General features: G+C 44.4%; 1 protein-coding gene across 1 annotated transcript in view; it reads right to left on the bottom strand.

The window, feature by feature from the left end:
* Positions 1 to 9,113: 9,113 nt before the first annotated feature.
* Positions 9,114 to 14,320, bottom strand: part of IQGAP1 (IQ motif containing GTPase activating protein 1) — a 105,838-nt gene continuing 100,631 nt past the window's right edge. The window contains exons 37-38 of the mRNA XM_078078848.1: positions 13,474 to 13,582; positions 9,114 to 11,410 (exon numbers count right to left, since the gene is read on the bottom strand). Of these exons, the coding sequence (XP_077934974.1) occupies positions 11,297 to 11,410; positions 13,474 to 13,582 (223 nt within the window). The 3' untranslated portion in view covers positions 9,114 to 11,296. The remainder of the gene's footprint in view (positions 11,411 to 13,473; positions 13,583 to 14,320) is intronic.

Raw genomic sequence — 14,320 nt, 5'->3', positions numbered from 1 at the left:
TTATCTCCCTTTCATATTTTTCCACTCTAGTTTTGTGCTACATTCTGGGTGGTTTCCCCAGATCCATCTTCCACTTTATTAGCTTTTCTCTTCAGTTCTATCTAATTGGCTGTTTAACCTGCCCATTGAGTTTTATCTTCTTTAAGAACTATGTTTTCCTAGGGGCACCTGGATGGCTCAGTCGGTTGAGTGGCTGCCTTTGGTTCAGGTCATGATCCCAGGGTCCTGGGATGGAGCTCCACGTCAGGATCCCTGCTCGGCAGGGAATCTGCTTCTCCTTCTTCCTCTGCTTGTGCTCTCTTGCTCACTCTTTCTCAAAGAAATAAATAAAATCTTAAAAAAGGACTATGTTTTTCGATCTAAGCTTTTCAAATCTAGCCTGATCTTTATTCAGAGTCCTGTTCTTACATTTTTTCCCCTTCTTTTATGCCTTTAGTTATACAATTTTACATTCTCTTTCAGCATGTCGTTTTATTAGCCCAAGTGTGGGGAGCTCTGATCCTATTCGTTGCATCTGCTGGCTCTTGCTTATGGTGGACTGTTTCCTAAAGTTTTTAACTATGCTTTCATCTTTAAGGGGGCTTGATTTTTTTTCTTTTTGGTCCTGTGGGTATTGTGGGAATCCTGGGTAGTGGGAATATGACTCAGATGCATTTATGCTTTGTTCAATGAGCTACAGAAAAATCAATTACTAGACATGAGGGTTTTTATTACATGGATATTGTAAATGCAGACCCTAAACCCCTGTAGGGCCAAATTTTTGGTTTCTTAAGGGTTGTTTTTTTTACCCCCAGAGCCCAGCCAGAGATAGCCAAGCTTCTTTGTTAACTTTACCACTGGGTAGCATTCACTATTTCCAGCTGAAATTTTACCTTATAGGCAAATGCATTAATCTGTACTGTTTTGTGGATTCTGGCAGGAGGCAAGAGATTCCTGGGTCAAAGACACCACCCAGCAAGCAGCATGAGCATCATTTTTGTGTCAATTCCCTTTACCCTCCAAGTCCCACAGGGGTGATGCAGAAGGGCCCACGTGGATGCCTACACAGGCAGTGGGTTCTGTCACAGGGGAAGAATGAGCCCGTTCTTTGTGCCAGAAGAAGGCATTACCTCATCTCTCAAAGCTGCTAGCCACACACACAAGCCTGAGAAATGGCCCAGGAAAGAATGATCAGAGATATGCGTTTGCGGCATAACCAGCCAGCATGCCCAAGAATGCTCAGGTCCCAGAGAAGACTGCTTCTCCCAATACACCTGAGGTCCTGGCTTGGATTCCTGGTCTAACTCTCTGAGACTTAAAAACTGAAACTCCAACCATCACAGCCAAGAGGAGCCTAACGGGACATGATGACTAAATGTCATGTGGAATCCTGGAACAGAAAAAAGATAATAGGTTAAAAACCGAGGAAATTTGAATAAAGTATGGAGTTTAGTTAATTAAAAAAACCCAAAAACCTGAAGCTCCTAGATTACTGGAATAGATAAGCACATGCTTACTATTTGACTTTTAGTCACTTGAGGATTTTCTTTCCTTGTGAGTTCAAGTATGCATTACAGTTTTTGTCATGTCTTATCCAGTATTTCTAGGTGTTTTACGGTTTTCCATTTACCTTTGTCTACAACTTTGTTGGAATCCAGGTGTTTGTTTAAAATTTATATTCCTGGATCCCATCCCCAGAGATTATGATTTTTGCAGACTGGATTGTAGCCCAGGATTCTGCCTTTATAACAGATGATTCTGTTACAGGGGGTTTGGGGGCCAAACCTTAAGAAATCCTGCCATTAAGAATGGAATCATAGGGGGCTCTTGGGTGGCTCGGTTCGTTAAGCGTCTGCCTTCAGCTCAGGTCATGATCTCAGGGTCCTGGGATTGAGCCCACTTTGGGCTCCCTGCTCAGTGGGGAGCCTGCTTTTCCCTCTCCCACTCCCCCTGCCGCTGCCCCTGCTTGTGTGCTCTCTCTTGTTCACTCTCTCTCAAATAAATAAAATCTTAAAAAAAAAAGAAAAGAATGGAATCATAGGATGGGTCAAAGAATTAATAGTCTGTAGTCTTTTTCTTGTATTTTTTTAAGATTTTATTTATTTATTTGAGAGAGAGAGCCACAAGCAGGGGAAGCAGTAGGAGAGGGAGAAGCAGACTCCCTGCTGAGCAGGGAGCCTGACACGGGGCTCGATCCCAGGACCCTGAGATCATGACCTGAGCTGAAGACACACTTAACTGAGAGCCACCCAGGCGTCCCCAGTTCATAGTTTTCAAATTAAAAGTATTCAACCTCTTAGCTTGGCAAACACTCCCTCCAATCTTCTGTTGCACTGGCCTCCCTCATCCATGGGGTTGGCAACATGGCCAGTTTGGTTATTGAGATGTAAGGGCAAGCATTATGGGAACCTTAACAAGGGACACATTTAGCTGCAGCTAGCCTCTTCCTTCTGTATACTTTGAATAGAGAGATGATGCCTGGACCTCTGGGGCCATTTGCCACCATGGAAAGAGAAGGCATAAAAACAAACTCAGTATTCAGAAAGACAAAAAAACAATATTGCCATTGTTGAATAGCTAAACCAATACTTAGTGTTCCTCTAGATTTATGTGAAATAAATTTGTTTAAGTCACTAGAAGTCAGTTTTCATTTCTTGCAGCCAAAATCATTCCTGATGCACGTAAGGATCCTCATTTCTTTAAAACTTTTTTATTTTACATAATTTTAGACTTTTAGAAAAGTTGCAATAATTTAAAGAATTCTTGGTGTGCCCGGCTTTCTCAGTCAGTGGAGCCTGTGACCCTTGAACTCAGGGTTGTGAGTTCAAGCCCCACATTGGGTATAGAGATTACTTAAAAATAAAACCTAGGGGGCGCCTGGGTGGCTCAGTTGGTTAAGCGTCTCCCTTCAGCTCAGGTCATGATCCCGGAGTGCCGGGATCGAGCCCCAAATAGGGCTCCCTGCTCAGCGGAGAGTCTGCTTCTTCCTCTCTCCTCTCTCTCTGCCCCTCACCCCACTCGAGTCTGCTTCTCCCTCTGCTCCTTACCCCACTTGTGCTCTCTCTCAAAATAAATAAAATCTTTAAAAAAAAAATAAATAAAATCTAAAAAAAAATAAAGAGGGGCGTCTGGGTGGTTCAGTCAATTAAGCGACTGACTCTTGATTTCAGCTAAGGTCATGATCTCAGGGTTGTCATATCAAGCCCTGCGTTGGTCTCCACACTGGGCATGGAGCCTGCCTAAGATTCTCTCTCTCCCTCTGCCCCTCCCCTCACCCTCTCTCTCCCTCTCTAAAAAAAATTTTTTTAATTAAAAAAAAGAATTCTCATATACTCTTTACTCAGATCCCTCAAATATTTGACTTCACTTGCTTTATCATTTCTTTATCTTTCTCTCTCTATATATATATATTTTTAAGATTTATTTGTTTGTTTTGGGGGGGAGAGCAGAGGGAGAGGGAGAGAGAGAATCTCAAGCTGACTCCCTACTGAGCATGGAGCCCAATGCGGGACTGGATCCCACGACCCTGCGATCATGACCTGAGATCACTACCTGAGATGAAATCAAGAGTCAGATGCTTAAACCGACTGAGCCACCCAGGCGCCCCTATATATATTTTTCTAAATCATTTGAGAGTAAGTTGATATGGTGCCCCTTTCCCCCTAGATACTTCAGTGCTTATTTTATAAAATCAAGGATATTCTCTTACATGATCACAGTGTAATTATCAAAATCAGGAAATTGACACTGATGTAGTACTGTTATCTAATCTACAGACGTTATTAAAATGTTTACCAACGGTCCCAGTAACATTCTTTATGGCAAAAGAAAATCTGAGATTGCTCACTATATTCAGGTGTCATGTTTCTTAGCATCCTTCAATCAGGAACACTTGTTCAATTTTTAAAAAAATATTTTATTTATTTATTTATTTATTTGAGAGAGAGGGAGAGTGTGAGAGAGAGCGATCACAAGCAGCGGGGAGGGGTAGAGGGAGAAGCAGACTCCCCGCTGAGCAGGGAGCCCGACGCGGGACTCCATCCCAGGACCCTGAGATCAGGACCTGAGCCAAAGGCAGACGCTTAACTGTGTGAGCCACCAGGCGCCCAGGGTGCTGGGCCAGAGCTGCCTGACCCGAGCTCTGGTCTTTCGTAGGCAGAGGCAGGTGATGCAGCAACCTGGAAGAAGAAATCCTAACCCTGCCTTCCCGCAGACCTCCAATCTCCTTGTGACGCCCACCACTGGCCAAACACAACCACAGCCTGGAGGGAGACAGTGACGCGGTCCATGTGGCCAGCAGTTCTGGGCACAGAGGAAAGTGAGGGTGGAGAGTGGGTCCAGCGGGACGCACAAAAGATCTTTAGCACACGCTGTCCTGAGTCTTCCCTCCTCGTCCCCATTCTCCCTCCACCTGTCTAAAGCCCACATCTGAATACTTCTTGTTCTTCTTAAAATCCATCAGTTACTCCCAATTATTCCTGGGATAAGATCGGAGGTTTAGTACTAGCTCATTAGAACTGATGGTCAGGGGGAGCCTGGGTGGCTCAGTCATTAAGCGTCTGCCTTCAGCTCAGGTCATGATCCCAGGGTCCTGGGATCGAGTCCCGCATCGGGCTCCCTGCTCAGCGGAGAGCCTGCGTCTCCCTCTCCCTCGGCCTCCTGCTCCCCCTGCTTGTGCTCTCTTGCTATCTGTCAAATAAATGAATAAAATCTTAAAAAAAAAAAAAAAAAAGAAATCCAGAATGTAGAAATTCTACAGGATCAACATCATAAAACTGCAAGATTAAAAAAGAGAGAGAATTTATAGTTGAAGGATTTAAAAGACCTGTCAACCAAATGTGATATGTGTACCTTGTTTGACACCTGATTATATGAACTATTTGAGCAATTACAAGAGACTGCAGAAATGCAAACATCGACTGCATGTCTGGTATTTTAAAATGATTGTTTAAGTGTGATAATGGTTTGGGGATTTTTTTCTTAAGTCCTTCTATGTAAAGAGTGGGATTTCGCACCCCAGTACTATTGACATTCTGGACTGGATAATTCTTTGTTGAGGGAGACTGTCCTTCACATTGTAGGATGTTAATCAGGATCCCCGGCATCTACCCACTAAATGGCTGCAGTACTCCCTTAGCTGGGACAACAACAACAACTAAATCTCCAAATATTGCCAAATGTCTCCTGGGAACACAGTTGCCCCCTAATTAGAAACACTATGCTAAAGACACATCCTGAAGTACTTATGCTTGAAATGATACTGTATCTGGGATTTGTCAAAATAACCTAAGGGGGCTTGGGGTGGCATTAGGGAGGAGAACAGTTTGACTATGTGTGGATAATAATTGAGGCCACATGGGAGTTCATTATACTATTCCTTCTATTTATATGTTAGTTTTTCCTAATAAAAAAGTTTAAAAATTGTAGTGCTGAAGGCGTATTAAAATATTTCCATTTTCCCCAAGCATCTTTAGCATATTGGGTTAAATAAGTTGTCTCTAAGTCAAAAGGTTATGAGTTTAATTCAGTTATTTAATAAGTCTTTGAGAAGCCCCTTGTCTACTTCCAAAATCTGGAGGAAGTGGATAATTTCATAACTGAATAATAAATTCAGGTAATTTTTTTTTTGCTTTTAACAAAATTGCAAGACTTAATCATGTTCTAATTATCATAAATCATTGAGATTCTTTGGATAAACTAAGGAGTTCCCCAAAATGGATGACATCATAATAACGAAACACCTTCTATTGCCATATGCTAATTTGATAGCAAAGGTACGCAGAGCTTACATTTATAAAAATGAAAAATAGAAGAGAACTGGCCATGAGCCCTAACTCATTCTAGCAAGTAGTAATGTTTATCCATAAGTTCCTTAAACCTTCATTTAAAAACTCTTCATTTATCCCATTAAGAAACGCATTTCAAATATCTTACTTAAACAACTGTCCAGACAATATGGGACTTTGATCAAACATGCACTAATGAAAACTGTAATGACACAAAGTATTTTTCTGGATTGCATTAACAGCCTTATGGTCAAAGGAAATAGAACAAATTTTTATTTTTGTTAGATAATCATGACAGAATCATAAAAAGACTTACGCTTTAAATATTACATTAGGATAAAATTCTGAGGGAAGTGGAATGGAAACGTGAGCTTAAAGAGGAAAAAGATGTAAGGGTTCGAACTGATAAAGAGCTGTTTGTGTACCTTTAAAAATGGAGAGGGAACAAAAATAGACACATAGATCAATGGAAAATAGAGAACCCAGAAATAAACCCACACTTACATGGTCAATTAACCTACAACAAAGGAGAAAAGAATATACAATGGAGAAAAGACAGCCTCTTCAATACATGGTACTAGGAAAACTGGACAGCCACATGCAAAAGAATGAAACTGGACCACTTTCCTATGCCATATACAAAAATAAACTCAAAATGGGTTAAAGACCTAAATGTGAGACATGAAACCGTAAGACTCATAGAAGAAAACATAGGCAGTCATCTCTTTGACATTGGCCTTAGCAACATTTTCCTGGATAGGTTGGGAAAACAAAAACCAACTATTGGGACTATACCAAAATAAAAGCTTTTGTATGGGGAAGTAAACCATCAAGAAAATGACAAGGCAACCTACTGAATGAGAGAAGATATTTGCAAATGATATTATCTGATAAGGGATTAATATCCAAAATACATTAAGAACTTATAGCAAAAAATTATCTGATTAAAAAATGAGCAGAGGAGCACCTGGGTGGCTCAGTTGGTTAAGCGTCAGGTCATGATCTCAGAGTCCTGGGATCGAGCCCCTTGTTGGGCTCCCTGCTCAGCAGGGAGTCTGCTTCTCCCTCTCCCTCTCTTCCTCTGCTTTCTCTCTCTCAAATAAAATTCTTTTAAAAAAATGAGCAGAGGACCTGAATATTTTTCCAAAGAAGACATACAAATGACTAAAAGACACTTGAAAAGGTCTCATCATCACTATTCATCAGGGAAATGCAAATCAGAACGAGATATCACCTTACATCTGTCAGTATGGCTAGAATCAAAAAGACAAGAAATAGCAAGTGTTGGCAAGGATGTGGAGAAAGAGGAACCCTCGTGCACTGTTGGTGAGAATGTAAATTGGTGCAGCCATTGTGGAAAACAGTGTGGAGGTTCCTCAAAAAATTTAAAAATAGAACTACCCTGGGGCGCCTGGGTGGCTCAGATGGTTAAGCGGTCTGCCTTCGGCTCAGGTCATGATCCCAGGGTCCTGGGATCGAGCCCTGCATCAGGCTCCCTGCTCAGCGGGAAGCCTGCTTCTCCCTCTCCCACTCCCCCTGCTTGTGTTCCCTCTCTCGCTGTCTCTGTCAAATAAATAAATAAAATCTTTAAAAAAAAAGAAAAAAATAGAACTACCCTATGATCCAGTAATTCTCCTACTGGGTATTGACCCAAACAAAACGAAAAAGCTAATTTGAAAAGACATACACACCTCTGTTTATAGCAGCATTGTTTACAACAGCCAAGATATGGAAGCAGCCCGTGTCCATCGATGGATGAACAGATAAAAGATGTGGTCTATACACACAATGGAATATTAGTCATAAAAAAGAAAGAGAGCTTGCCATTTGAGACGACATGGATGGACCTACAGGGTATTGTGCTAAGAGAAATAAGTCAGAGAAAGACATATACCGGATGATTGCACTCATGTGGGATCTAAAAAAATACCCGAAACAAATGAAGCAAGAAAAAAATCAAACTCTTACTTACAGGGAACAAATTGACGGTTGGGGGTGGGTGGATGAAATAAAGGGGATTAAGAGGCATAAACTTCCAGTAAGTAAGTCATGGAGATGGAAAGCACAGCATACAGGGGCGCCTGGCTGGCTCAGTCAGAGGAGCTGCGACTCTTGATCTTGGGGTTGTGAGTTCGAGCCCTGTGTTGGGTGTAGAGATGACTTAAAAATAAAATCTTCAAAAAAAAGGAAAATACAGCATAGGGATTAGTAAAACTGTAGTAACGCTTGGTGACAGGGGGTGACAGCACTTACTGTGGTGAGCACTGAGTGTAAAGAAAGATGCACAGCGGGTTCTGCTGCATACCTTTAAAAGCGAGGTAATTTTTATCTTGAAAGTCGCAGTATGTGCGCAGCTGCACACTTCGTGATTTAAAGGTTAGGAAGTTTAGATGTCAGATTTAGAACCCGTGCAGGGGTCCGGGTGCCTCCCTTCCCCGTGGGTTTGCACCGGCATAAAGGCGGGAGGGGCGCGGCTGTGGGGCGCGGGGGGGGGCACTGGGGCTCCCGCGCCCCTTCCTCCCGTTTGCCCTGGTGCTGGTTTCCTTATTTAACACCGTTAGGTCCTGATAAGCACCTTTCTGCCTCCCTCGATTTCTTTGCAGGACGACGTAGAGCCCGAGTTGTCTCAGTGACGTGGCCGCGGAGAGCAGCCCCCCACTTCTGGAGGAGAAAAGCGGGGCTGGGGGGGTCCCGCGCTCCCAGCACAGCGCCCACCACTCTTCCACTCGCACGGACCGCCGTCTCCCGTCTGCCACTGCTGTTTACTTTCGAGGTATTCTGTTTTTCCTCTTATTTCCCAGTCCCTAATTTTCCAAGAGTCTGGCCACAGTTTATAAACACAACAGGCTTATATACATATTTGTATTTCTGAGTGAGGCTGTGCCTCGGGGCCTTACTCAAAAGGAAGCCACTCCCCCCCCCCCCTTTTGCTGTTTACTTTTTCCATATGCAACTTCCGCTAGTCCCTTTCTGGTGACCTGGGTGGAGCGGAGACGACCTGGTGCGGGGCAGCCCCGTTGGGACCCGAGGCCGCAGCGGTGCCCAGCTCCCCGCCATCAGCCAACCAGAGGCCGCATTCCGCGTGCTCTCCGCAGCCCCGACTTCTTTTTCTGCTGAGGCTACGTGAAGCAGAGGACACGTCAAAAAAAACAAGGCTAAACGCACTCCCGTGCGAAACCTGGCTTGGCCAGAATTCCGTGAGCTGGTAGGGGACGTGGGTTTGCTCCTTCAGGAAGACTGGAGAGGGAGTTGTTTTCTGTTGTGGTTTTCAGTCATTAAAGCTCGCTCTAGCCAACGCTGTTGAACAGGAACTGCTAACAATGAAACTGAGAAAAGTAAACACAAACATGAACAAATGACCTTTTTATTTCCTACAGAGATACAAAGGCAATTGTGTGCGGCCACCTCGTGGGCAGTCCAAATGGTTGGAAGTAAATTCATGATAAATGTCCTGGAGCCGGTGGAAGAGAAGGTCAGAGGAGGAGGGATGAGACGGAGAAGGCTACGGCCAATGAACAGCAGGAGGAAGAGCTCCGTGGTTTCAACGCCGGGACACGAGTTGGTCTGGGCCTTCTCCATGCTATTTGAACTGTAATTCTACAGGACATTTTGAAGTGCATGTTGCGCTATTTTGCGTTAGGAGTTTATCAAGGGCACTACAGTCCTCAGGAATAACTGAAACACCGTATTTTATTAAAGGAGTTGTAAACTTTGCTCAGGGTCTGCCATGGATGTGGCCATGGGGGTCCGATGGGCATCGGGGATGGCTAGGCTCTTAAGGAGAAGGGGTTGACACTTTGGTAGGTCTCAGTTTTTGTGATGCTACTTGTCTTAGCATCTGCTTTGGATCGGAGGAAAATATTCACTAAAAAGTGATCTTGCAAAATACAGTAAAAAACCAGGTCAGGCTGGTGGCACGCCACACCTCACCTCTTCCCGGGTGGAGGGTGTGAAGACTCAAGACAACTCACATTTGCACGATGGTGGACCTTACCGAGTAAACGGTCTCTCAGGAAAAACACATCTCCAATGCTTACATTTGTAATAGGGACACATCACATGATTTGTTATTAACGAAACAGTTTATTGGCTTTCAATATACATCAATAAATTTTTAAATGTAAGTTTATTTTGTTAAACTTTATGTTTTATGATAAAAGAATACTGAACCAAAACATCAGAGAAAATGGAGGCTCAGTAGCATGATTTCCAACATATTTTCCTGGATAAACAGTTTTGTTGTGTTTTTTTTTTAAAGTATATGACTTTTTATGTAATAACAAAAGCTTCCTAAATTCAATGTTTAGAATTGAATTGTTTCTGACTAAACCCAGAAAAATGGGAGCTCATAAAATAAAGGCATGGCGTGGGCAGCAAGAGAAGAGAAAGAAGTGGGAAAAAGAGATCTTAATACCAAGTTAACGTTGGTTGGCTGGTTTTGTTTGTTTTTGTTTCAGTCTATTTAGGCAGGATTATCTCCCTGCAACCCTGCAGATAAATCCTAGTGTTGTAGCTATGTAAGAAAGTTCTAAGAGTTCAGATATACAGATAAGCCAATTTTTAAAAACCATTTTCTTACCATATTCTAAAGGCTTTTAAAGCATTATATAAATCTTAAAAAAAGTCCTATCACCCACATTTCAAGAAGTAAATCTACACTTTCATAAGGCACTCTTGAGACATAAAACAGTTTTGAAGACAATTACACTCTATGCTAGGGCTGGCCGGTCCCTTCGCCACAGGGAGAGCGGACAGGACCGCCTTCCCGGACGGAGCCCCCTCCGTCGAGCCGCGCAAACACGCAGGCACGGCAGACCGCGGCGACCCCCCTCGGCAGCCGGGTATTCCCGGTGACTCCCCTGCCCGCCCATCAGAGAGCTACACCGACAGCACGGTTCACATCTAATGGTGACATTTAAGAGCCGTGTCTCCCCCTTTGCTAGAAAGGTTTCCTTTGAGCACAGTGATTTCCGTGAGCTCCTGCGCATAAAGGAAAACAGAATGGAAGAGAACCAAGAAGCCCCTGGATCCTTCCATTTGACCAATGGGATGGAAACGTAAAGGTACTTCACCTTTAAATGAAAACCTAGAGACTGGAGATGTTTGGTGCCTTCCATGCGTGTCTGTTACTAGTGCTGAGAGCGCCTGCTTCCAAACAGCAAGAATTCAAGTCCCACCATCCCTGTTGCTAATTCACACAAACACCAAAGCTTACAAGAGAGTCATGCGGCCTCGCAGACCTTAACAACGGAGAGAGAGTTTAGTGGAGCTTCCGCTCTTTCCTAAGCGACGGAAGAAAATGAAGGAACAAGAGGATCAGACTAAGCCTGAAATACAATTTCACTATGAAGAAAGGGCAACAGAAGTCCCATCAGAGCGGGAGGGGTGAAAAGTGTGGCGCTGGGAGTGAATCAAGTTGAGGCTTTGTTGTGGGCCAGGTCTTTGCTTCCAATGAGGAAAGAAGGACCCGAGAACGGGAACCGTGAGGAGCTTCTTTCCTTCATCCTTCTGGGCTGGCGGCAACGGATCGATTACTTCCCGTAGAACTTTTTGTTGAGGAGGAAGATCAGAAGGTTGACATTTACTTTAGCTCTATTAAATAATTTCATGACCGCAACACCTTCATACTGTAGCTGCAGCAGGTCCTGTTAAAAAAGACATTTTGACCGTCAAACAAGTCTGTGGCACGAGACAAGACACGAGGTAGGGAGGGACCCAGAAGGAACGAGGAACGACAGACACGAAGTGGGGTGAGAAAGGAGCGCCGTCCCCTGCACAGCCCCCGAGAGCTCGAGGAACAGGGCACGCTGCTCAACTGAATTTTCTGGTCCATTTGGAGTTAAGAAGTCATGTGGTTCATATCAAAATTCACAAAACAGGGAAAGAAAAAGCAGCATGTTCAGTCATCACACATACTTCCTATTTCAGAAGTGACAATAACGTGTCTCCAGTTTGTCTAAGTGACAGGTCAGCTGGAGAAGGTGAAGGCATTTCAATCTGTGATAAATATACTAATCACTAAAACCAGGACACGGCCACCAGTGTTGTCGCAAGGGTATCGACTAGAGTCTTACTTTCTATTCCACGTGAGAAAGCTTTTATATTCTGAAGGCAAGGGGCAAAAGGACAAAATGTTTATTAGGGGCCTACTATGTGCTCGACATTGGGCAAGCACATCAGATAGTGTCTTTTTAAGTCCTGATCAAAGTCCTAGAGGTCTGATTATCTCAAGTTTAAAGACGAAGCTTGGAGACGTTCAGGGACTTGCCCAACAGCACCGTGTGGGACGGAGTGGATCTGGATCCGAGTGTGAAGCCCCCGCTTCCCCCACTGCCCTCCACGGTCCAGAGCACATTTAGGAAGTGAGTGGTCTCACCCGTGAACTTCAGAAGAGACGTGATGAGAAAGCAAGAGTCAAAGCGCTTGAAAGAACCCCGAAGTTCAACCAGTTCATCTTCTGGAAAAATCCTAGCGGCTCCATGAGAACGAAGGCCCTGGTGTGTCCTGGGCCAACATAACACCTCATACCTGATCCTCACTCCCTATTTAATGCACCTGTGCATTGACGAACATGGTACCCGAGGCAGGCTGGTCGGCCTATACAACTCTGGTGAGCCTGAAGGCCAACAGCATCTTCCTTCGCGGAAGCCCCTGAGCACGTGCATCACGGAATCACTTCACTTTTGTTCAGCTAACACATTTGAGGATCTACTCATCACTGAGAAGGAAACGAAGACACACCACGGTCCTTAAGGAGTGCACAGTTTGGGGCGGGGGGGTGGGGAGTGCTGGTCAGAGTGGTAACACGTTTAGAGGAAGAAAGGACAGGGACGGGGGGTCAGCACGTGCAGAGATGGCCCCTGCCCAGACCGACAGAGGACAGCAGTGCGAAGAGGATGGAGCTCATGAGGACACACATGAAGTGCGGGAGCCTGGACAGGGCCCAGGAGGCCTTGCAGTATCCTGGTGCTTTTCTAATATGTAAAAACTAGAGATATTTCGGAATAAAAATTAGCTAAAATTATGTTATAAAATGATTCACTGCAGAGTTCTTCCTGAATTTAAAATGGGATTCAGTTTACAAAGATGCAATTTACACACGCCTTGTCAGAAATACACCTTTAAGCCCCTAGATCAAATCAAAATGAGAGAAAAGATTTCAAGCTACTGAATAAGCTAACAATTTTCTACTATCAATAGTTAAGAGTTTGGGCGCCTGGGTGGCTCAGTTGGTTAAGCGACTGCCTTCAGCTCAGGTCATGATCCTGGAGTCCCGGGATCGAGTCCCACATCAGGCTCCCTGCTCGGCGGGGAGTCTGCTTCTCCCTCTGACCCTCCCCTCCTCATGCTCTCTCTCTCTCATTCTCTCTCTCTCAAATAAATAAATAAAATCTTTAAAAAAAAAAAAAAAAAAAAAAAAAGAGTTTGTTCAAGGTCAAGGTACCAGTTCAATTTAGTGGCAACACGAAGTAGAAGCTTCAGATAAAAGCTTGGAGAATCGTACCGATCTGCCACAGCTCTCCAGGGAGAGCAGACAAAGGCAGACACACAGGGGCCCTTGCTCCTTCCCCGCCCGTGTGGGGCCCAGCTCACTGCTGGGTATGGGACAGCTGTCCCCAAACAGATCTCCTTTCTACCTGCTCTCCTACCTCATCGAGAACAACCACTGCACATACAGAGCTTTTGGTTCTGTGTGGTGCATACCCACCTGATAATGCAACATAAACGTCTCCATTTGAACGCCCATGAACTTGGCTTTCACTTCAAAGTCTCCAACTTCTTCTGTTGGACTGATTTCAAAGATAACATTCTTAAACCTGTTGAAACATAACATCGTAAGGGTGTGATTTTTACATTCTCGTATAAAAATATTTTATGAAATGCAGAAAGGAGATTTCTTCAAGGGGCGCCTGGGTGGCTCAGTCAGTTAAATGTCTGTCTTCAGCTCAGGTCATGATCTCAAGGTCCTGGGATCGAGTCCCTCATCGGGCTCCCTGCTCAGCGGTGAGTCTGCTTCTTTCTCTGCCCCTCCTCCTGCTCATGCGTGCACGCACGCGCTCTCTAATAAATAAAATTTTTAAAAACCAATCTTCAAGAGTGAAAAGGGGTAAAAAATAAAGGTCCAAAGTACTTCTACAGGTGGAGCAATGTGGGGCTGCTACTCTAAGTACCACATGCTTGGAGATTTGGGGAGAGGCGGGCAACCCTCCCTGCAGCCCTTGCATACCACGGGAAGAGGGACCACTGAGGAAGGCCACAACAGCCTCTGACGTCACAGGAATTCTCTTGGGCTTCCCTGTGGCCACTGCTGAAATCTAACAATAAAAGCGTATCAAGAGGAAACTAGACGGGAAGCAGAGGGAGGAAAGCTGTGTGAGTGAATGCATGCGTGGTGGAGGACTGCAACAAGTGCGGAAGGAAACAAAAAGGGGTAAGAACAAGAAGAGCCAGGAGAGGAGCTGCCAGAGCTATAAAGGCAGTAAGTACTAAGTACCGCCAAAGATACATTGCTATTTACCGAAAACATTTAAGGTATCGCTCATTCTCAACGTGTT

Source organism: Halichoerus grypus, chromosome 8 (assembly GCF_964656455.1).
Source record: "Halichoerus grypus chromosome 8, mHalGry1.hap1.1, whole genome shotgun sequence".
Taxonomy (NCBI): Eukaryota; Metazoa; Chordata; class Mammalia; order Carnivora; family Phocidae; genus Halichoerus; species Halichoerus grypus.
Note: the sequence above shows the minus strand (reverse complement) of the source record. Positions and strands in the feature narration are given on the sequence as shown.